Source organism: Podarcis cretensis (genome assembly GCF_951804945.1).
Source record: "Podarcis cretensis genome assembly, chromosome: 13".
Taxonomy (NCBI): Eukaryota; Metazoa; Chordata; class Lepidosauria; order Squamata; family Lacertidae; genus Podarcis; species Podarcis cretensis.
Genome location: NC_137182.1, coordinates 17,353,478 through 17,377,816, shown reverse-complemented (window position 1 = coordinate 17,377,816; position 24,339 = coordinate 17,353,478). Strand labels below are relative to the sequence as shown.

The 24,339-nt window shown below is 44.3% G+C and overlaps 1 protein-coding gene across 6 annotated transcripts in view; it reads right to left on the bottom strand.

Annotated features, from left to right (window-relative positions):
- The window catches only part of ZNF385C (zinc finger protein 385C), a 158,680-nt gene that overhangs the window by 110,249 nt on the left and 24,092 nt on the right, over nt 1–24,339 (bottom strand). The window contains exon 1 of one of the 6 annotated variants that reach the window (XM_079949642.1): nt 10,151–10,518. The exons of 4 other annotated variants lie outside the window; for them this stretch is intronic. In XM_079949642.1, coding sequence (XP_079805768.1) covers nt 10,151–10,316 — 166 coding nt within the window. In that variant the 5' untranslated portion in view covers nt 10,317–10,518. Of the gene's footprint in view, nt 1–10,150; nt 10,519–24,339 lie in introns of those variants that run through there. One more of the 6 variants, XM_079949641.1, reaches the window with a different exon arrangement.

The window sequence follows — 24,339 nt, the reverse complement described above, 5'->3', positions numbered from 1 at the left end:
AAAAATTAAGAGGCAAAGAGAGGGGGTGGGTTTCTGCTGGATGTAACAACACATTGCAGGGTTCTTCAACCCAAAATGGGGTTGGAAACTACTGGTGTACACTATGGGAAATGGTGCCTCCATCCAAGTCTTATTGGCTGCATTACAATTATGTCTCCAGTACAACTGGAGAGCAGTACAATCATGTCTTCCAAAGACCACCACCAGCACTCAAAAGTCTGTTTTCAGATGGTCCAAAAGACAGGAAGGAAAACAGAAGAAAACATCGTGATCTAGGGACGCGGGTGGCGCTGTGGTGTAAACCACTGAGCCTCTTGGGCTTGCCGATCAGAAGGTCGGCGGTTCAAATCCCCGCAACGGGGTGAGCTCCTGTTGCTCTGTCCCAGCTCCTGCCAACCTAGCAGTTCGAAAGCATGTCAAAAAGTGCAAGTAGATAAACAGGTATCTCTGTGGCGGGAAGGTAAATGGCGCTTCTGTGCGCTGCTCTGGTTTCGGTATTCCATTGCACCGGAAGCGGCTTAGTCATGCTGGCCACATCCCTCGGCCTGTAAAGTGAGATGAGAGCCGCAACCCCAGAATCATCTGCGACTGGACTTAACTGTCTGGGGTCCTTTACCTTTTTTAAAAACAACATCATGATATACTTATACAGTGGTACCTTGGGTTACATACGCTTCAGGTTACAGATTCCACTAACCCAGAAATAGTACCTCGGGTTAAGAACTTTGCTTCAGAATGAGAACAGAAATTGTGCTCTGGCGGCGTGGCAGCAGCGGGAGGCCCCATTAGCTAAAGTGGTGCTTCAGGTTAAGAACAGTTTCAGATTAAGAACAGACCTCTGGATGGAGCTATGTAGAAGCATTGGCTTCACAGTTTTTCCCACATTATGATTTTTGCATAGCACACACACACACACACAATTCACGATATATTTCCAGGTCAAAAATTATGAAACCTCTATCACAATGCAGTGTGGACTTTAAACCGGTTTTGGACAATATATTGAGATATCGCCCAGCCCTAGTCTTTCTCAGAGCAAGGAGTGTGACTACAGTGGTGCCTCGCAAGACAAAATTAATCCGTTCCACGAGTCTCTTCATCTAGCGGTTCTTTCGTCTTGCGAAGCAAGCCCATTAGCGGCTTAGCGGATTAGCGCTATTAGCGGCTTAGCAGCTTTTAGCGGCTTTTAGTGGCTTAGCGGATAAGTGGCTTAGCGGCTTAGAAAAAGGGGAGGGAAAGGGGGGGAAAGTCAGAAAAACTCGCAAGCCCATAGGGAAATTCGTCTTGCGAAGCGCCTCCATAATGGAAAACCCTTTCGTCTAGCGGGTTTTTCGTCTTGCGAGGCATTCGTCTTGCGGGGCACCACTGTAATGCCAAATAAAGAGAGATCAGCCACTGCACTTGGATACAGCCGTATTGGGACACACAGAGTGAAGGGGAAAGAAACCGTTGCTAGGCTTGCACACTTATATTGCTGGTAGGCGTGCCATCAAAGGAGCTTGTCACCAGACAGAGTATGCACAAACCTAGCAACATTTGCCCACTTCCTAGCAACGCTTTTCCTTCACCCCAGAGGTGCAGTGCAAGTGCACAGGAATGCTAAAGGTGTTGAGTTTTAATTTCAACGCCTTTTTCAAGCAGCCTTGCACACAGTGGTGGACATAAGAAAAGCTGGTCTTTTACAAAGATGTATGCTTCTGGTATCTGGGTAGCTAACCTGTGGTCCTCTGGTTGTTGCTGGACAACAAGTCCCATCATCCCTGGCCAACAACCATCCTGGCTGGGGCTGATGAGAGTTGGAGACCAACAGTATCTGCAGGGCCACAGGCTAGCCACCCTTGTACTAGAGCGGTGTTTCCCAAACTTGGGTCTCCAGCTGTTTTTGGACTACATTTCCCATCACACCTAATCCTGCGAGCAAGGGATGATGGGAGTTGTAGTCCAAAAAACAGCTGGAGACCCAAGTTTGGGAAACACTGTACTAGAGGCTTGGGTCATAACAGAGTTAAGTTTAAAGGATTGCTGCGCTCAATTACTGAACCACAAAGCCATCAAGTTAGACAGATGAGTCAAGTGCGTCAAATCAAGCTCACTTCCCTGAGGCTGAAGCATAAAAAAAGAGGTAAAGGACCCCTGACAGTTAAGTCCAGTCACAGACGACTCTGGGGTAGCGGCACTCATTTCGCTTTACTGGCTGAGGGAGCCGATGTTTGTCCGCAGACAGTTTTTCCGGGTCATGTAGACAGCATGACTAAGCCGCTTCTGAAACCAGAGCAGCGCACGGAAATGCTGTTTACCTCCCTGCCACCTATTTATCTACTTGCACTTTTTGGCATGCTTTCGAACTGCTAGGTTGGCAGGAGCTGGGACAGAGCAACAGGAGCTCACTCCATCACGGGGATTCGAACTGCCATCCTTCTCATCGGCAAGCCCAAGAGGTTTATACCACAGCGCCACCCGTGTCCTTGAGGCTGAAGCATGAATACAGCTAAATAACAGCTACCATTGTCAAAGGACTGTGCATCCCTCTTCCACTTATGGAAACCCTCCGATAGGCAGCTGGAAGTAACTGCAAAAGGTTCTCTGGTTACTCCTGCCACAGGATTCGATGCCGCTGAAAACAAATCCAACCAAACACTTGTTTAACGGCTCTTAATGATCTCTACAGATGCAGATTCCACCACACCTCTAGCTAAATAACTGGTTGCTCTGCTGCTCCACCCACTCACACAGCCGGGTTGCTTCCAGGATGGAGCCATTTATGAGTATCTATCTGCTCTGTTGTGCACAAAACCATACAAAAGGCACTGTCCTGATCGCTGTTGAAACTATTCGCTGCCTCTGCTAGTCTGGCATCCTATCAAGCCAGCATAATGTCAGCTCCGCAAACTTGAGAACATCTCTTTTTGGGACTTCCTGTGTTGGTGGGTTGGAAGTTGAAAAAGCTGTCAATTAGAACTCTTAGTCTTGCTGTCAGTTTTTCCATTTCCACACAGTCCATTTTAATTTTAATAGACCAAAGCAACAAAACTTTTTATTGAAGAGTGGAGCCCCCTTTTGGATTACCTAAGAAAGTATTACAGTCAAATGAAATTGCGGGCAGGATTTGAAGTATGAGCACGTAAGGGAAATGGAAAAAGTAATTGTAAAAGAGGAAGTATGTAATAGGTAAAAGTATGTTTCATAATGCAGTAAAAAAAAGGGTGGGAATAAAAACATCATGGAGGTAAGGGTGGGAAGTCAAAACATTAAGGGAATTATGTGTTGTTACATTTGTTAAAATTTCAGAAATTCAAAAAAAGAATTAAATTAAGAAAAAAGAAAAAGGTGTGAATTAGAAACACTTTTTAAAAAGAGTGCCATGCAGTTTGTTCTGCACAAGGAAGCCAGAGTAACTCATTTCTTAAGGTGTGTTTGGAGCCAGATCTAGACTTGACACTGCAGAAGGGAAACACACAGAGGAGGAGCTGGCTCATTGCTTCAGATTTGCAACTTTCGATTTAAAAAGTACTCGCCACTGCACCTTATTGCCGGAACCTGTCAAAATCTGGCAAGATGAGGAGTTCCTTGGTTTTGTAGACCCCAATAGAGATTGTCTAGCTTGCAAAAATTTACCATTTGCCCAATAATAAATGTTGGAAATGTAATGAGATTGAAGGTACATTCTTTCACCTTTGGTGGACATGCCCAAGGATTAAGACATTCTGGGAGATGATTTATAACGAAATGAAAAAGGTATGCAAATATACCTTCCTGAAGAAACCAGAGGCCTTTCTCCTGGGCATGGTCGGCCAATTGGTGCCAAAGAAGGATAGAACATTTTTCATGTATGCAACAACAGCAGCAAGAATACTCATCGCAAAATATTGGAAGACACAAGATTTACCCACCCGGGAAGAATGGCAGATGAAGTGGATGGACTACATGGAATTGGCGGAAATGACTGGCAGAATCCGAGACCAGGGAGAAGAGTCGGTGGAAGAAGACTGGAAAAAGTTTAAAGATTATTTACGGAAATACTGTAAAATTAATGTTAGAAAAATGTTGGAATGAAGTTATATGGCTTTAGTATAAATGTTATAAGGAATTAAGTATAAACAGATTAATAGAGTATTAAAGGAAAAATAAGGTTAGAATGTGCTAAGATAATTATAGGATAGAAAACAGAGGAAGATGGAAAGGAATTGCTGAAACAATTAACAGAAGTGGAATACAAAAAGGGAGGTGTGAGGAGGTCGCGGAAATAAGTGAATGAAAGATAAGATACTGAAATTATTTGATGTGTTTTAAATTGTTTTTGTTTTGTTTTGTTAGTTTAATGTGTTAGTGTTATGTAGTGTTTTTGTATTGTATTGTATTGTTCTTCTTTTTTGTAGTGTTTAAATTGTTGGAAAAGTAATAAATATTATTCTTTTTAAAAAATAGAGATTGTCTAGCAGAACACAGCAATGATGGTTGGGGAAGCATCCTGGCTGATTGGTAACCACAACTCGTACTACTCATCATCCTGTCTAGAGAAGCAGTGCGGGTGGAAATCCAGGCTCCCTAGGGTACCTGGATTGTTGTCCAGGGGAAGGACTACAAGTCCTTCCAGCTGTGAGATCTCAACAGCAGCCCATGATCCTCTTAGCCCTAGAAGTGATGCAGAAGGGACAACCAGTTGTTTAGAAATATTAAAAAGCTTCACAAACCAGCTAACCTCACAGTCTGGGCAATGTGTTATTGCAGTCCTCTCCCCTTGCTCTCCCCACTAACACAAAAACTTAAGGTCTCCAGCCTTACTCTAGGTCTACCTGTCCACCTTTGTTCTGAGCATGGGATGAATCCAGGGTGAGTTTTTATTTATTTTAAAACAAGCATCCTGTCCCCAACTTGCTGCAACTGTGGCACCAGAAATAATTTTGTCAATCAACAAACCCAGTTAAATTATTTGTCCCACAGGTGGACACTGTTTCAGAATGTTAACCCTGCTAATATCTGGGAATGATCAATGCATAGTTTTTACTTGTCAGCAGGGAAAACAAGTGCTGAGAGTTGAGGCCTGTCTGGAAATTAAGCTCCAGACGTGAAAGAGCTATAAAGCTGGAACATTTTGCTATTGCAAATGTACCCTAGTGAAGCCATTTTCCACTACAAGTTGTATCAAAGACAGCAGGAAAGGGTCAAGAGGAGTTGCAAACTTCACTCCTCAGGCATCCCCTTCCCAAAGAATATGCCCGGCCTGTGTGGGCTGGAGACAAATACAGCCTCAGGACAAGTGTGTCATCCTACTCAATTACATCTACGTTACAGCTACCACAGAAGACTTGGCGTTTTCCTCTGCCACCCCTGCTGGGTGACGGATTTACCTCCAGCTCTCAGATCGTCATGTTCTAAGCAAGTAAATTAGAGTCACTGCAAAGGCTGCAACCAGCTTACTAAAACTACTGGGAGCCGGAATAGCCTGAGGATAGGGATTGACACTATTTGGGTGAGCAATCTAAGACTGATGAATCATGGACTCACAGAATCGAAGAGTTAGAAGGGACCCCAAGGGTCATCTTCCTGCAACAGTCAGAATGCTTTATCCATGGCCACAGCAGGTTCTGCACTGGTGTTAAGTCCACTCCAGCCAGATTTCACAGACCTGTCATCTGTATGTACAGATCAGTGAGCTAAACACTGATTCGGCGGCTAGTCTAAATCCCTCTCCATGTGAGTACAGTGGTACCTTGCTTTCCAAACGGCTTGGCTCCCAAACAAATCAGCTCCCGAACACCACAAACCCAGAAGTAAGTGTTCTGGTTTGCGAACATTTTTCAGAAGCCAAACATCCATTTTGGCTGTCGGCATTGTTTCTGGGACTAATCAGCCAATCAGAAGCCGCGCCTTGGTTTGCGAACGTTTTGGAAGGCGAACGGACTTCCAGAACGGATTGAGTTCGGGAACCAAGGTACCACTGTACTGGGGTGGGGGGTAGGTTATGCATATTTATCTATTTATACATGGTTGGATTCAGGGCAGTCATGCTTCGACACACTGAAATCAATGCAACTTAAGTCCCATTGATTGCAAGAGTGTATTCACAGTCATTCTTCACCTTATTAAAGATAAATTTCTGAATGTAGTTACAAAGCTACTCCAGGCATTTGGAAAGGTTGGGCTAAGGCAGGAATCCCCCAGATTCTTAGGTAGTGGTTCTTCCCAATCCTGCCTTTCTTCCACAACTCCCAGCCTTTCCCAACCTATGGGTCCCCAGATGTTGTTGAACTACAACTCCTATCACCCCTAGCTAGCAAGGCCAGAGCTCAGGGATGATGGGAGTTGTAGTCCAACAACATCTGGGACCCACAGGTTGAGAACTGCTGCGTGAGGCTTAAACCAATAACATCAGTGACTGAAACTGCTACTACATGCATGCAAAGTATGTCTTCTGTCACTGAACAACATTTCAGTGCCCTACATTACCAATACAATAGGAAGAAGAACTGCTGGAGTGATTTGCACAGGCATAGAACTTTTATTAAATCTGTTCCAAATTCTGTTCACAGTTTCTACTAAATTCATGTATTATAACTACACTAATTGTTGGTTTTTTTAAAGACAGAAAGCAGGAAAGGGGGAAAGACAAAAAACGAAGAAAGAAAAACAGATAGAAAGGAGGACAAACTAATAGACCTCAAATTGCATGATAAAGTTATAGTGGTTCTTGAATCTTTTTTATTTTGTTACTAATTTTGTTAGAAGTTACTCAAGGTATTGTTCTTTAAAAAGGATAACTTTCAAACTAAGAATATACCGTAAGCACTGAGGAAAAGGGGGGGGTTGGTCCCCCCCCCAAAGTAGGATGTTCTACTTTGTCTGAGAAATTGTCTACTGAGAAATTGACCCCCGTTTGTTTTTTAACCATATTGATTCACCTGCAAGTATGGTGTGTTGCCTGTTGAATTTAATTGAAAGCATCCTGGACTACAAAAGCCAGCCTTGCAAACCAATCCACAAAAACAGTCCGCACGTATTTGGTCGAAAGGAGAAAAGAGTAAGGTAGGGGTAACTCCCCAGTTGCCTGGAGGAAAATTACTTGTCACACAGGCTGCCAGGTGACTGGCTCTTTTACAAGGCCGCACAGAACCAATCTACATCAATAAAGTCAGAAAGTTCAGGTGAAGAGGACCACAAATGCATGGACCTCAAGCCCTTGAAATTCAGATTCCAGACTCTTAACAAGTTCCCTCTAAGCTGCACAGGCCAAGGTGAAAGACGCTTTAGGACTCCAAAGCAACTCATCAAATTACAGCCAAACAATGGCTGAGGGTGCACAGAGAACATGAGTAAATAAATACATGGTCTGGGTCCACATCTTCAGTGTGTGTGCCCCAGGCAAGTATGTTCACTCCTGTTAAATCACACAAGCTTGCACAGCCTGCACTGAACACTGCTTGGTTCCACACACTGCATCACTTGCAACAGTCAGGAAATGTTTTCACTCGGGCAAAGGCAGAACAAGGAACCTATAAAACTATAGAGCAGGCTTCCCCAACCTGTTTCAAAAGTGACAATGGAAAACATAGAATTGTAGAGTTGCAAGTCCAAGCCCCTGCAATTGAGGAATGTGCAACTGTCCCATACAGGGATTGAACTTGCAAACCCTGGCATTATCAGCACCATGCTCTAACCAACTGAGCTATCCAGGCTGACCTGGTACCCTACAGATGTTTTGGCCTCCAACTCCTGTTATGTACTGAGTTAAATAGGATCCAAAAGGCAGCAGTCTGATTGGTCCTAGAACAATAGGATTCAGAATGCAGCAGTTGATTGGTCCTAGAACAATAGGGTCCAGAATGCAGCAGTCTGATTGGTCCACAGGAGCCACCCAATCCAGCTCCAGGTGGAAGTGAATCCGCAACCTGATTGGCCTACAGGTGAATTCCGGAATTAACCAATCCCGTGGGGCCCATTGTGTAAATAATGTATATAAAGCAGACATTCTGGGGGAATTTCAATTCCTCCTCATCACTATGAGCTGAATAAAGAGCATGAAATACACTCTCGACTCTGAGTATATTTCAACTCCCACTGTCCCTGACCACTGGTCATGCTGGCTGGGGCTAAGTGGAATCCAAAATCACCTGGAGAGCACTGGGCCGGGGAAAGCTGAGAGAGACAGGGCCAGGGAAGCAAAATAGCAGGTATATGCATGGATTGAAAGGGAAAGGAGCTAGGATAAGAAACATTAAAATGTGCTTTCTCTCCTCCCCACTATCTGTAAATTGAATATGCTATGAAAGAAGGATTGCTTTGGCAGTGTGCCCCAATTGCACTATCACACCTGGTTAAAAAAGATTGACAGGTTCTTGTATTGATTCAAATAATTCCAAGCCTGTTCGTCTCTGGTCAACCAGTGGGATACAGCTGTCTGCACACCATTTGCGAATGGTGCCTCTGTACTCCCACCAAGTTGCTTCAAGGAAACAACATATTCTAGCCCTGGAAAAGACGGCATTTTGTTGAAAGGCCTGCAGGCACCTTTCTGATCTGAGGATGTGCTGCAACCCAGGTCCAGCAGTAGAAAAGTATAAGCAGGTTTTCTGTGTGCATTTAGAGGAGGAGAGAAATGCGCCTTGGTAGAAAGATGCGGGGAGACAGAACTAGAGGGAACGTAAGGGAAAGCTTCTTAAACTTTACTGTAGAATAAGTTTCTTGTGCAATTTCTTTCTCTGGAGGTTTTCAAGAAAATGTTCTGCCCGAGGATCAATGCTGCAGCTTTGTGAACATTTTGATATTGAAATGGAAGCTTTATTGAAGCTTTTAAAAGCTGTGTTTTGTATTTTAAGTTTTGCAAAGTGCCCAGAGAACTGGGCTTGTTTTCAGTTTGTTTATTTATGAAAAATATCTATAGCCCTCCCTTCATCCATATGGATGCACCAAGGCGGGGTACATTAAAAAAAACAACACCATATAGCAATAATAAAATTTTCAAACGTAACAAATTAAGGCATCCAAACAACAACCAACAGCACAGCAGGCAAAATAATCAGGACCAAGGATGCAATCCTAACAATGTCAACCCCGATGTAATTTAATTCAATGCAGCTTACTCCCAGGTATGTGAAGTTAGGACTGTAGCCCCTCAAACCCTTACAATGCCAGGGGAAACAGATTCTTGTGTCACAATTAATGTGTAACACATGTGTCACAATTAAGGAACATAGTGGTAGCTGGTGATGTAAAACTCAAACCCTTAGGATTCACAACCATGCATACTTCTAGGACCCAAATACTCCCCATTTAAGTTTCCCCTTCAATTTTTAATTTAAAGTATACTACAAATGATCATTGGAGTGCATGGGGCTTTTTGTGGGGGGAAGAGAAATAACTCTGAAGGCAGATACTAGAGGTTCATTCAATTATCAATGGAATGAGGGGAGTGGGTTTTTTGTTTACGTTCATAACACTACAAACCAACAGTACCAGTCACTCAGTGAACTTGACAGGCAGTAAATTCTGAACAGAAAAAGGTAATTGTGCAATGCATGAAATAAGAAAATTTGCTGCCAGAAGAGGTAATGATGGCCATTAGATTTAACAGCTTAAAAAGTAACAACAGGCTAGACAAATACGTTCACCATGACAACTAAATAGAACTTCCATGTTCACAGATAGTATACCTCTGCTGGAGAAAAACAGGACAAAGCTGTCACTTTCCTGCCCTTTCTGGCAGCCACTAGAAAAATCTAAGACCCCCCTTGAACTGTTGGAAACAGAATTATGAAGTTAGACAGGTCCTTGGCTTGACCCAGCAGTGTTTAAAGAGGCTCCTCCAGCTCTCTAAAAAGCTTCATTCACCTTGGTACATGACAACAGGAGAGCATGCTTATAGATCAGCAGACACAACCCTCAGCAAAAACTCCCTGTGATGCTAAAATCCAGCAGAAGAGAAAACTGGTCTTAAATTCTATTTTTAGTAGCACTCTTAACTGGCAACTTTTCTGGTCATTTAGCTTGAAGGAAGAAAAGGGGGGGGGAGAAGCAGAGGAAAATATAGTCATCTTCTTGACTAGCTATGAGGAGCTGTTAAAATCCGACTTCCCAGTCGATTCAAGCCAAGGGTTTAAAAGAGGGGATGTGTCAGTATCTTTAGCCTAATTGTGTCAGAAGGACAAAGTCTTACCGTGAACGATGCCAAGTTTGACCGTTTCCACCCCTTGATTGCTGCTGCCTGCTCCGCTTCGTCTAAGCAAAGGACAGGCAGGGAGAAAGAGCCGGCGCCCTAATTGCAAAGGTCTGGTCAAGATTTCCTGACGTGTTTTTGTCTTGCCGATCGGAATTCCTCCCATGCAAGTTCCAATAATGTGAACTAAAAACCAGTGACCACTTTTCCTCCCCTGCCAGAGAAGCTTTCCCAGGCAAAGGTGCTTGCAAGAAGTCCAAAGTTTTGAGCTAAGGTGCTTGCAAGAAAAACCCGACAGTCCTTAGACTTGGTTACAAGGCAGAACAGGTGCCAACTGGTGCTCATTTGTAACCGTAGCAATCGCTTGCCTGCCAAGAACACGCAGAATGCACTTGACATCAGACCTATAAGAGAGAGGGAGATGGATGGGAAGTCATCTCATGTCATCCCCTGAAGGCCATGCCTGAGGTCACACGTGGATATTTGCCACTAGAAAAAACGAAGACCCCTTGAACTGCTTGGAAATGTACTTGAAATGTATGCCCCATTTGCCTTTGCTTAAGTTCACATGTGATTATTCAGAGTTGCGGGGGAGTGTGTGTGTGCACTCTGCACATGTTCAGAGGCACCTTTACTACTTCACACATTGGGTTTCAATACCCTGCAGATTCTGAAACTCAACCACATTACAAACTGAGTCCTGAGTTTAAAGTGAACCTACTGATGTGTGAGTCCAACTAATGAATTTAAGTTAGGTGGTTATCACCAACAAAGGAGTCCTTTGCTGTACAATTTGTTTTTCATTTCATTTCATTTCTCATACCAGACTTTTAGAAGACAACTGAAGGCAGCCCTTTTTAGGGAAGCTTTTAATGTTTGATGTATTGTGGTATTTTAATATTTTTTTGGAAGCTGCCCAGAGTGGCTGGGGAAGCCCAGCCAGATGGGCGGGGTATAAATAATAAATTATTATTATTATTATTATTATTATTATTATTATACATTTTCACAACAATCTTTATATCAAATCATTTCACTGATTCATGACTTCCCAACCCCACCTTTTCTACTGCATTATATCTTTATTTACTACAAAAGTTTCTCTCTTACAATTATTTTATCATTTTTCTTCCACTGCTTTTATCTCAAATCCTGCCCATGATTTCATTTGACTATGGTATTTTTTTTTCAATAGTCCACAACAGGCCTCCATTCTTCTATAAAAAGTTTGTTTCGATCTCTTCATTCTGCTGTCAGCTTTGCCATTTTTGCACAGTCCACTACTTTCAAAAGCCACTCTTCCTTCGTTGAAACCTGCTCTTTCCATTTCTGTGCATATAATATTCTAGTTGTTGTTGTCGCATACATAAATAGTTTAGTCATCTTCTTTGGAACCCCTGTCGCTATTAAAACTACAACGAAAGCTTCTGATCTCAGCAAAGTTAAATGCATCTTGGCATAAGGAATGCACATAGCAGCCACCGGTAGGTTGATAATTATCAGGGCTGCAGAAGATTGGGAGGGGGAGTTTAACCATTTCGTCACCTGCTGCAGACCTCTCAAAGACAACTCTTTTGGAGCTACTACAGTGGTACCTTGGGTTACATACACTTCAGGTTACATACACTTCAGGTTACAGACTCCGATAACCCAGAAATAGTGCTTCAGGTTAAGAACTTTGCTTCAGGATGAGAACAGAAATTGTGCTCTGGTGGCGCAGTGGCAGCAGGAGGTCCCATTAGCTAAAGTGGTGCTTCATGTTAAGAACAATTTCAGGTTAAGTACAGGCCTCCAGAACGAATTAAGTACTTAACCTGAGGTACCACTGTATTTGCATGGGGAGGAAATCCTTCACTGACACAAATTCTCCATTAGAACTCAGTGAAAGAGAAAGCACAGGTCCACGTGTGACTGATTTATGGCATTAGACTTTCTGATGTGTATTTTTATTTATTGCAAAGTCAAGCTGATACAGCGGGTGAAGAATGAGCTGTGAACACTCGAAAGAAAGTTAGTAGATTTATTTTCATCCCACGGGTGTGCTGCTGCTCCGTGCTATGGAAATATATTCTTTCCAATCAGGAAATAAAAAGTGACAACCCACAACAGCCTTGACTGCCAGCTTTCGCTTGGTGAGAAGCGTGATCATATCTATCGCCTATATTGGGTGGGAGAAGGAGACAAAACACACTTTCTACTTAGAGATATTTGGCCTCAATTCACAACAACAGGTTTTATCGGCAAACACATCATGTTCTGTAACACATCTACAAACGAATGCTGAATCTGGTTTATACGGAAGCCTTCCCTGCTGTCGTCACCACATTTCACCAACTTATCTAACAAACTGGAAGCGGCAAATGCTCTGTCGCTCAACAAATGTGATTAATTCCCAAGTTTACTAATGAAAATCCTAAAGGAGCAAAAAATAAACATAAACCCAGCAGAGCTAAAAACCAAAAGGCACGAGTATCTCATGGAAGCTGCCAAAGAGGGAAAGAAGGTTTATTTATCTTTAATTCGCGTGCTAGATGACATACAGCCTGGTACAGCAGACCAGACACAAACTTGTTACTTGTCAGAAGGTTACAAAAAATATCATCACAGTTTACAATCCATGAACAATTCCATTTTTGGCATGTCACCTTCTTCATAGATGCTCTCCCCAAAGTGGCTCACTTAGAACCTAGGTGGTTATCTAGTTTGATCGTTGATTCTTATAGATAATTTAATATTTCTTGTAAACTGCTTAGAGGTTTTACTACAATCAAGCAGTATATAAATGTTGTTAAATATTTCTTTTGCCTGCACCATGCAAATCTTTTTACTGAAAAGCAAAACAAATAAATGTTAGCTAGATATCTTATCAGGTTTTATGCCTTTTTATTTTTTGTTGTTAGAATTTTTATTATGTTATTTTAACTTGGAGCTTCGCTATGTTTGCCCTGACAAATCTCACTGCTTCATTTATTACATAAATCTACAATAAACAACATTAATGAATAAAAACCATTGCATTAAGTAGAATAAATGACAATGGGGGGGGGGAAGGCTTCCCAGCAACAGACCAGCCATTAAGCCAGAGCCAGAGGTTAACTCTGGTGTTCTGGTGACCCAATTTTCTAATTGGGTCAAGACTTGCCCTCTTGTGAACACCGTTGCTCAGGCCCCAACACAGGACCAAGACCAGATTTATAAAACAGGAGATCATGACTCTAGCTCCTCACACACATTCACTGCCATCACACCTGTAGTCTTATATTTAGAGATGGCAAACTACTCCTATTTAATATATTACGGAAGCAAATGCCACAGCCTGGAGTTCCTTCTTTCTTCAGCAGAGAGTCCAAAACATACTGGAACTTTGCACCATTTTTTTGCTCTTGACCTCTCTTGCTAAATCTCTAAAATGGACACATTAGTGATATGCTACAGATGGAAGTGAGGGGCAGGTAGGGCTCATCAACCTGGGAAGGCAACCTGTCTAGAAGAAGGAAAACTCTGATCCTAAACCTCTGCTGCCTTGCAGGATATATTCAGGAGAAGCAAAGATTGAGGAGTAAACCCTACACAAGTCTAGAGTGGAGTCCCTAAGACGGTTGGACGGCCTCTTTCCAGCAACTCCTGCATGCAAGCTGGTGCCAAATGTATTGCTTTCCTTTCCTTTGGACCACATCAGCAAGGCCAAGAAGGGAGTCTTGTCATCTGGACCTGCATACACACTGCCCAGGTTTGCACTCCAGGGAGGTCACTTCGGTGCTGCTAACACAGTGGTTTGACTTCACCCCTGGAGACGCACTCCACTGTCTCTTGAGACAGAAAAAGAAGAAGAGTTTGGATTTGATATCCCGCCTTTCACTCCCTTTAAGGAGTCTCAAAGCGGCTAACATTCTCCTTTCCCTTCCTCCCCCAAAACAAACACTCTGTGAGGTGAGTGGGGCTGAGAGACTTCAGAGAAGTGTGACAGGTGCCAACAATTACTAGCAGTAATTGACTACTATTAATGCTACTATTTCCACAACAAGTGATCTGCCCAATGTTATTTTCATGAGAAAAGCAAGCTAATCTGAAGATGCAAAGGTCTCCTATAATAAACACACGGATGATAAAAGAGGGTTAACTGGTATAGAATAGAGCTTCATTTTTTAAAAAGGTGTGAGCTTTTGTTTCTCAAATGAGTACAAAACGTTGATGCATACCGTGTGTTCACAAGAACCTAGGTTAACCAAAGCAGGGGTGGATTATCACGAATCAGCTCTGAAAACCCTGCTGAAGCCGCTTTCGCTGCAAAATGTTAATTTGGTGGCAAAACACAACTTCCACTTAGGAAACCGTAAGGGTGTTTGCAAACCATTCACAGTATGTGACTATCACCCATAAACACAAATATGACTTAGCATTTCTTTCAGCTAAGGAGACAAGGAACAGTTGGGCTGAAGTGAAGCCTTCTTCCTCCTGCCAGGAATGCAGTCAACTGCAAGCACTTCTGTTGACAGAACCTTTTGATTGCTACAGTACTTTTACAATTGATGGCGCTGGCGCACTTCCCAACATCCACGCCATTTGATGCTTAAAATAGACGGTGGGCGTGCAACCTGATTTAGCCAACCATGCAAGCTGGGCTCCTGCAAATGCTCTGGCTCAGCTGCTACAAGAATACATACACACACTTCATTCCCGAAATTAAATCTCTCAGACCTCCTGCAAGATGGCAATCAGCTCGCTTGGAACCTGCTGGAGTTGGCTTGCTCTCATCAGCATAATAAAGATGTGTGACCTTCATTGGTGACCGGCACATAAATCCAGAAATGATTAGATGGGCGTTAAAATGTATGACTCAGGGCTTTTAAAGTTCTACTCTCCACCTTGCTCTCATCGATAGTGATAATATTTCTCAGCACTCCTCACCTTTAGCCCAGCTCATCTTAGAGGCTCACTTACCTACTTATATAAACACACACTTATTAGCATCAACACTATGCTAGGTGCTGTACAGAGAGTCCTTAAGCGACTTGCCTCCTGCCCAAAAGAGATGCAATCTATCTTGAGCAACGAGGCTGAGGTTTCTTGGGGCTGGGATATTACTTATTTAAAACATTTATACAGAAGCTTTCCACTGGTCCTGAAAGCACTACATTGGCTGCAAGTGAGGTAGCGGGCTCAATTCAAGGTGTCAGTACAATTCAAGTACAAAAAACAGCGCTTCCTCCAGTGTCAATCAGTTTAGGTCCCAAGATTGGCAAGCAAAGCCTTTTTGGCAGTGCCACCAAGGGTGGTTCCTTGGTTGGTGTTGACTTGTGGCACAGTCTTATTGGAGCCAGTTCCCTGTTCCACTGGTGAGGTGTATCTGTGTCCCTCATTCTTAACATCCAGTTAGAACTTAGAAACAGCTCTGTTCACTCAGGTGTTCAATAGTTGATAGATACTGTTCTGTCGGACGCAGGTGGCGCTGTGGGTTAAAGCCTCAGCGCCTAGGGCTTGCCGATCGAAAGGTCGGCGGTTCGAATCCCTGCGGCGGGGTGCGCTCCCGCTGCTCGGTCCCAGCGCCTGCCAACCTAGCAGTTCGAAAGCACCTCCGGGTGCAAGTAGATAAATAGGGACCGCTTACCAGCGGGAAGGTAAACGGCGTTTCCGTGTGCGGCTCTGGCTCGCCAGAGCAGCGATGTCACGCTGGCCACGTGACCCGGAAGTGTCTCCGGACAGCGCTGGCCCCTGGCCTCTTAAGTGAGATGGGCGCACAACCCCAGAGTCTGTCAAGACTGGCCCGTATGGGCAGGGGTACCTTTACCTTTACCTTTTACTGTTCTGCCAACTTTGGAACTGGGCTTGTCCACACTTCTGCTTGTTCTGTGCATAAGAAGAACAGACCTGGGAGGTTTTCCCATTTGCCTTGCCACTTTCCCCGGGAAAACCCGCTCTTTAGCGCTGAATCGGAGCAAATGTCAATCCACGGAAAAGCCAATAGACATCAAGAGTCAGTTTTCCCTGGGGAAAGCAGCAGGACAAGTGGAAGTCTGGATGAGCCCATTGTTAATTCAAAGAATCATAGAGTTGAAAGGGATCCCGAGGGTCATCTAGTCCAACCCCTTGTAATGAAATAATCTCAGCTAAAGCTTCCATGACAGACAACCATACAACCTCGGTTTTAAAACCTCCAAGGAAGGAGAGCCCACAACCTACCAAGGGAGACTGTTCCACTGTCAAACAGCTCTTACTGTCAGAAAGTTTTCCCAGGTGTGAGGGCACCTGACTGTTTTGCATGTTTTTTTATAAATTTTAAATATGGTTTTACTTTTAATAGTATTGCTTTACCATTTCAACACCTGCTGCCCCGAACTTTTTTAGGAGGAACAGAAATAATGATGATGATGATGATGATGATGATGATGGCTATTTTTCTAGAAAAAGAGGCACTGGAACACACCATGAACGCCTTCCTTGTTCTCTTATAATGCCAATGGTGCTCACCTTGAAAGGTACTGGAACTGAGTTCCCAGCAAGTTCTGGTTGGAAAAAAGCCCTGAATAATAATAATGATGCAGATCTAAAATTAAACTGGTAACTGTGAACCCGAGTTTGCAAGAGTGCTACCTCAGCCAAGAAAGGCTGATCTCATATTTATCGATTAGCATTTTGACTTCTCCATGAGCTATATCGCAGGAGAAGGCTGGCATCGGGGAGGAGGAAAGAAAAGTGCTATTTTCCTTTCCTCCCCACCCTCCTGAAGATGCATGGATCTTGTTTCAGGCTGGCTGAACAGGTCCAAAACAGGACCACTCCATTTAGGGCCTAGTTCATATATAAAATAAAACCCTTTGCTCTGCTCCTGGACTTCTCATTCCTCAGGAAAACAGGAAACATGCAACAGTGGTGTCAGAAAAGAAATGCCCAGGATACCTAAAGGATCCATTCTGCTCCTGAAGTTCTGCTGCGGAGGCCCATTTCCACATCCTGATGACAGCCAAGGCACAAGAGCCTTCTCTGTGACCGTGCCAGCCCTTGTTTCTAAAGCTGGTTCTACCTGCTTAAAGGTAAAGGTAAAGGGACCCCTGACCATTAGGTTCAGTCGTGGCCGACTCTGGAGTTGCAGCGCTCATCTCGCTTTATTGGCCAAGGGAACCGGCATCCAGCTTCCGGGTCATGTGGCCAGCATGACTAAGCCGCTTCTGGCGAACCAGAGCAGCACATGGAAACGCCATTTACCTTCCCGCCGGAGCAGTACCTATTTATCTACTTGCACTTTGACGTGCTTTCGAACTGCTAGGTTGGCAGGAGCAGGGACCGAGGAACGGGAGCTCACCCCCGTCGCGGGGATTCGAACCGCCGACCTTCTGATCGGCAAGCCCTAGGCTCCGTGGTTTAACCCACAGTGCCACTCGCGTCCCACAGCACCCCACCTGCTTACCTGCCGCTTTTTACTACTGTTGCTCCTTTGTGTCGTTTCATTGTATTGTACTGTATTTTGTTGCATTTTACTGTTAACTTGTATGATTTTACCACTGCTTACAAGTCTCTCTGAGCACAATGGAAATGCAAGGCAAACATTTCCTGTGGAGAGAAACTGCGAGCCGGTAAAGTGGCCAAGATGGAGCAACTAATAGCACTTCTGACAGGTCAGAGTGGCCTGACAGCAATCCCAGCATCAGATGGAGGCCCTTGAAGGAAACCTGGAAAGCTCTCAAATGCAGCTGAAGCAGAACACGGCATAGTATCCTATCAAGAGGAGGTGAAAGCCTTGTTGAACTGAGCAGCCTGTGATTTGGAAACCCAGCTGAAGAAGCCTCAGTTGGGACAGGCCAAGGAGATCTATTTCCCAGCTCTGCCACCTGGATTTTTTAACCCAAGAGGTGTGGGATTGAACCTAGGACAGTGCACAAGCAAAAATGCTCCCCTTCCAAAACAGGGCTATTTCTTTCTAGGGCTCTCATAGCCGGCAGGGTACATCACCCACCACTGCTTCACTGGACCATTGCAGTTTAAAGTAGATTTGACGCAATTCGTGTGTGGTTTTTTTTCACACAGTCCAAACAACATTGTTCTTATTCAAGGGCTCACCCACACTTCTGCTTGTGCCGTGCCTAGAAGAAAGCATGTGTGCAAGCAGTTTTCTGCTTGACCCACACTTTCTAGGCATAGGTCTGAGTGGGTTTCCCCATGCCCCGCTCCTTTTCAAGGGAACCCCACTCTTTAATGTTGATTCAGAGCAAACATCAATCTGCAGAAAATCCAACTGCCCTTTGCTCCGATTGAGCACTAAACAGCAGTTTTCCCCAGGGGGAAGCAGCAGAACTAGAGGAAGTGTCGATAAGCCCGAGGCGCTGAGTTGTGCCCAACATTGTGGGGGCCTGTTGCACATGTGTGACATCACATAAATGTGATTTCACATGCAGCACCAGTGCACTGGACTCATCAGAGGGATGTCCCAGAGTGCTGGATGCGTGATGATGCACATCACACATGCAACTGGAGGTCACCAACGGTCTGGAAGGCCAACCATCAGGAGTCTCCTCCAACCCCTCAACACTGGAGGGACCCAGCCCCTTGCCCAGAGATTTTGAGGAGGGGGAAAAGACACCTTGGCCCCCTGGAGTTAGCGCACCTGATAAGCCCTGTGACAGCCTGCACATTCCCTCCATTTAATTCAGATTTTCCCAATCTGCAGAGAACGCATGCCCTACTTCTGTTCCAGAGGTGCTCTTTGGTGTGTTTAGCAATGACATGTGGGCTTTTTATTCTTTAACCTTTGTTTTGTACAAGTCTAATAGATAAGAAAACTAATACCTCAAAAACAGAAATAGAAAATTGGCCACCCACACAGATAGACAAATACCTGTGCCGTAACGGAGCTCGAGTTTCTGGAACTCAGGGAAAGTGGGGAAAATACCAAGTGAAGTTGGGGAAGGAACAACAACACACAGTGCAAATATATCCCATTAAACACCACCTGCTAGTGTGGACAGGAATTATTGAGAGTTTAACTAAAAGTGGTCAGGTGTGGATGAACATGAACAAAAGCACACATGGAAAAATTAGATGTGTGCGACCCATGTGCGCATCAGCACTCTGGTGTGTACCAGAGTAGCGTTGCAGGCTTAGTACAGTCAAGGAAGCAAGGCTGGGTCCGGCTGCGGAGCAATCTTGAGAGGCAAAGTGTTCCTCCAGCTGACAGGCAACAGGGAGATGGATTACACAGTTATTTTCCACACTGGTGTTAACTGCCTTGCTAGATACGATCTGGGTAGCTTATCAGAGATTCCATAGGTCACCGATGCAACATCGAGTCTAGCCACAAGTAAGCAGCTTTCTCCTAACCCAGTACTATTTACAGTCTAGCGTTATGAGGCCGCTCATGTGCCAGAGCCCAAGACGTACAAATGGCCAACTGCCCCCTCCCCACACACACATTGTACCATTACCACTTTGTAAAAACAGGCAAGCAGCTTGAAGGCAAGTTGCCCAGGAACAATTCCCTTTATGTAGGGTGTAAGAACTTTGGTTCTCAATACTTCCCTGGGTGTGTATCGAAATCTTTACAGCACCTACTTCAACCACACTTCACAATATGGATTAGCTTTATTTCGGACAAAGAAATCAGCATTAGGATAAGCAAACATTAGTATGGTGTATCAGTTACCAAAGAACATAACTACATCCAGGGTTTTTTTTTCCAGTCAGAACTCGCTGGCACTCAATTCTGGCACCTCTCAGGTGAGCACCATTGCCATTATAAGAGAAGGTGTTCAGGGTGAGTTCTGGCAGCTCTGTTTCTAGGAAAAAATAACACTGACTACATCTAAATTACTGCTTCTGACTCATAACCCAACTTTACAAATGTGTTTATTATTTAAAATCACAGAGTATAAAAAGTACAGGTGGTGATGTGGGGTTACATTCTCGGACCCTATGGATGTCAGCAGAGAACATATAAGCCCCATTCTACCGTTCTAGCCCCATTCTGCCCTCTTCCGGGTCCAAAAGGACCCAAGCCTTGGTGATCGCACAACAATTGGGCGCGACTAAAATGGCCACTGCCTGTAGAATCTGCAGGAAAATGTTGCAGTGTAGGGCTGCTGATGTTTCAGAATCCAGTGATTCCTCTGCATTCCATTCCACACCCCCGTCCATCAGTATTCTGTGGCGACTGAGCACACCTTAATGAACTATTTGAGGGGTTCTGCCCTTAGGGATTTACCTACAGATTTCTGCAAACCTTGAGTTAGCCCACGTCTGCCATTACCTCCATCTTGTGGATGCCATAGTCTGAAGACAGAAAATGAGATGATGATGCCCCTTGTTGTTCACTTTTACAACATTCCACAGAGCGAGAAATTGTATGGGTGTGCACACTCATTCATGGCCTTGGCTGTGGTTGCTTTTGCTTCTATCTTGTAGCAGCTGGGCCCAGCTGGCTGCTTTCCCCTGATGGCAGACACACCTCACAGACACGAGACTTGGCTGGCAATCTTCTGCTCAGATGACAGTGCCTTTGCAGCCAATGGCAAAAGGTCTCCTCAGCACCAGTTTCTGTGCAGCTGCTGAATTTTGTTTCTGCCCTCTCTCTCCAACAGACTCAAAAGGCTGGCATTTCTCTCCACTCCAACAGGGCCTTTCCTCTTGACTTTCAGTCTCTAAGGAATCTCTAAGGATTTAGGCAGAGCTCTCGCCTTTCCTTCCCACCCGTAGCATTTTCCTGTCTCTGCACACAGGACTTGAGAGATGCTTTGCTTTTTATCCAGAGCAGCTTAATGCTCCAAGCAAGGAGGAGAAGAAAGGGGCCCTCCTTTGTTTGTTTGTTTGTTTGTTTGTTTGTCTGTCTGTTTGTTTGTCTGTCTATTTATAAAATATATATTTCTATACTGCTATTCATTAAAAAAAAACAGAGCTGTTTACAACAATTGCACATAAAACTATGCCGTAGAAAACATATTAAAACGTTAAAATCAGAAATTAGCAAACTATTGAGGGAAAATGCATGCATAAGCCTGACAGAATAGAAAAGTTTTCAGCAAGCATTTAGAAGTTGAAACAGAAGGTACCTGCTAAGTATCTATTAGCAGAGTATTCTAAAATACCTAGAGAGAGAGAAATCACATTTTAAGTTGAGCCAGCTTCCCTGTTTCTGCAATTGATTTTTCTGCTATCATCTACTGTTAGCCACTCTGATGAGAGCAGTGTCTGCTGAAGGTTGTGGGACAGAAATTAAACAAAAAAGCAAATAGGACAGAGGCTTTGTCTTGCAGATTGACACAAAAAACTGGCCCTTCCAAATTAAACCAAGTGGGAATCTCAGGAACTATCCAAATCCTTATATCTCAGCTCAGTCATGGAGATCATCTGCAGGATTCCTCAAGTTGGCGAGGCTCGTTTGAGAACGAGAAACTACACCTTTAGTGTCATAGGCCCAGTATTCCAAGACAAGAAGAAAAAAAAAATATTCTCAACCAAACTTACACATAAATCCACAATAGTTACTAGCCAGCAAAGATTTCTACAAGCTTTTCCAAATTCCCCTACTTATTTATGGCCTAAGGGTGTGCGGAGGAGAAGAGAAACAAGGTTTTCTTGCCTGCTTGCTTGCAGGCAATTCTTACTTGCTACAGGTTAATGGGGTAAGTCAAAACTATCAAGTCTGCCTCCAATTTATGCAAGATACAGGAAACAAGTCCTCTTAAGTCCTGGGCTATGCTGAACTCCACCTGCTCACTCAGTGCAAGGCAGATATTCTGAGCAGGGGAATGAGCAAGGAGACACCCTCCCAGGAACCTACAAATGTCTCCCTTGCTAGTGTCAGGTTTGATTATTTGCTGGAAAGCAAACAAGTTCTGCCTGCTGGGCCTCCATTAACATTCCCAGCTGGTGTCATTAGTTGACACCTACATAAGAAGGCACTCATTTTTCACTGGCGCAGCAGCAACACAACCAAACTCCCCCCTTCCTCTCAATTTTTTTTTTTTTTTTTTTGTTTCTGGCTTCAAATACACAGATAGATAGATATATAAAAGTACAGTTAGAATACTGCAGGTTATTCTACTGGGATCGGTGATATTCAGATGCAGTTCCAGATAGGAAGAGGAGAAAGTAGAATCTGGAAGAGAAAGGGGAACCTGGGGCATCTGTAGGTAATTGCCCAGTGTATGCTGCTGCTCTGCCAGGCCTTGGGACAAACAGAAGGCACCCTTGAAGATAACTGATGGGCAATAGGAGGACAAGGAACAAGGGGAAGCAGAAAGGACAAAAGCTCAGAAAGGAGAAAGGGCAAAAGGCTACAACTCCTACCGTCCCCTGTCTGGAGGGCACCTTGTTAGAGAAGGCTGGGCTAGTGCATTGGATAGACAGCGAGACCAGTGTTCAAAGCCTCACTCCAAGACAAAGTTTACTCGGTGACCTTGAGCCGGTTGCACTCATGTTAACCTCTCTCGCAGGATACAAGGGGATAACACTGTACAATATGCCATCCTGAACTCTCTAGAAAAGGAACAAAAATTAGATAGATGGACCACTTAGATTTTGTTTGTTTGTTTGTTTAAAAAATGTAAAGTAGTATAAAAATAGTTTAATAAACCATTGCTAACCTTAACATATACTTTAGATTTACAAAGCACTCTTACAGATAGGAGCAAACAGAAAGAGCTGTTGGGAGATGGCATTATTTAGGTGAAGCTATGTATAGGAATAGGGACACAGGTGGTGCTGTGGTCTAAACCACTGAGCCTAGGACTTGCCGATAAGAAGGTTGGTGGTTCGAATCCCCACGAGAGGGTGAGCTCCCGTTGCTCAGTCCCAGCTCCTGCCAACTTAGCAGTTCAAAAGCACGTCAAAGTGCAAGTAGATAAATAGGTACCGCTCCAGCGGGAAGGTAAGAGGCGTTTCCGTGCGCTGCTCTGGTTTTGCCAGAAGCAGCTTAGCCATGCTGGCCACATGACCTGGGGAAACTGTCTGCGGACAAACATCGGCTCCCTCAGCCAGTAAAGCAAGATGAGCGCAGCAACCCCAGCGTTGTTTGCGACTGGACTAAACTGTCAGGGGTCCTTTACCTTTACCTTTATGTATAGGAATCCCGGGATGTGGGTGGCACTGTGGTCTAAACCACTAAGCCCCTTGGACTTGCCGATCAGAAGGTTGGCGGTTCGAATCCCTATGACAGGGTGAGCTCCCGTTGCTCTGTCCCAGCTCCTGTCAACCTAGCAGTTCAAAAGCATGCCAGTGCAAGTAGATAAATACGTAGGTACCACTGTGGCAGGAAGGTAAACAGTGTTTCCATGCGCTCTGGTTTCTGTCACAGTGTCCTGTTGCTCCAGAAGAGGTTTAGTCATGCTGCCCACATGACCCAGAAAGTTGTCTGTGGACAAAATGCTGGCTCCCTTGGCCTGAAAGCGAGATGAGCACAGCAACCCCATAGTTGCCTTTGACTGGACTTAACCGTCCAGGGGTCCTTTACCTTTTTTACCTTTATGTATAGGAAATGAGAGGAGATTGGATGAGTAGGCAGAACTGGTGGTGAAGCACAATCAGCCTTGGAACTTCTGCCTTGCAGACTCTTAGGAACACAGGAAGGTGCCTTATACCAACTCACACCATCGGTCCATCTAGCTCAGTATTGTCCACAGTGATTGGCAGTGGCTTTCTGTTAAGCTTATTGTTTGTTATGTTTGTATTTAATAAGGGTGGATTTCTGTATTGGGGGGGTGGGGGTTATGTTGTGTTGTCAATAAAATTTCCAATAACAAACAAACAAACTAAAATAGGGCAGGTGTGGCAAGGAGGCAATTCAATAAGGCACTAGGATATTATTTGTTAATGTGGAATGTGCGATTAGCAAAACCACAAGATGCCAATGCCAGCCTTACTCAGCACCTCCAAAGCTTCCCCAAGCAGCACAACTCAACGTCATTCCTGATTAAAAGGAGTAATCGCTAATTGAGCATCTCTTAGCAGCAGTGGGTCGCGCTTTTCAAGCCATCTGGAGTTAGTAACGAGCTTTTTCCTCTCCTTTGCCTTCCCTACCAGTCACGCCGTTTTAATGTGATTAGCATTCCAGTGATGTTCTCTCTGAACAGCACACTTAATACCGCTTTAGACTCTGACAGAGAGGAAAGCAGCAGAGTGCCTTATCAGTGGTGACTCAGTTGATAATTTTTCCTCACCCGCCCTTCCTGGCTTCTCTTTCACACTTGCTTTTTGTCTCTTGA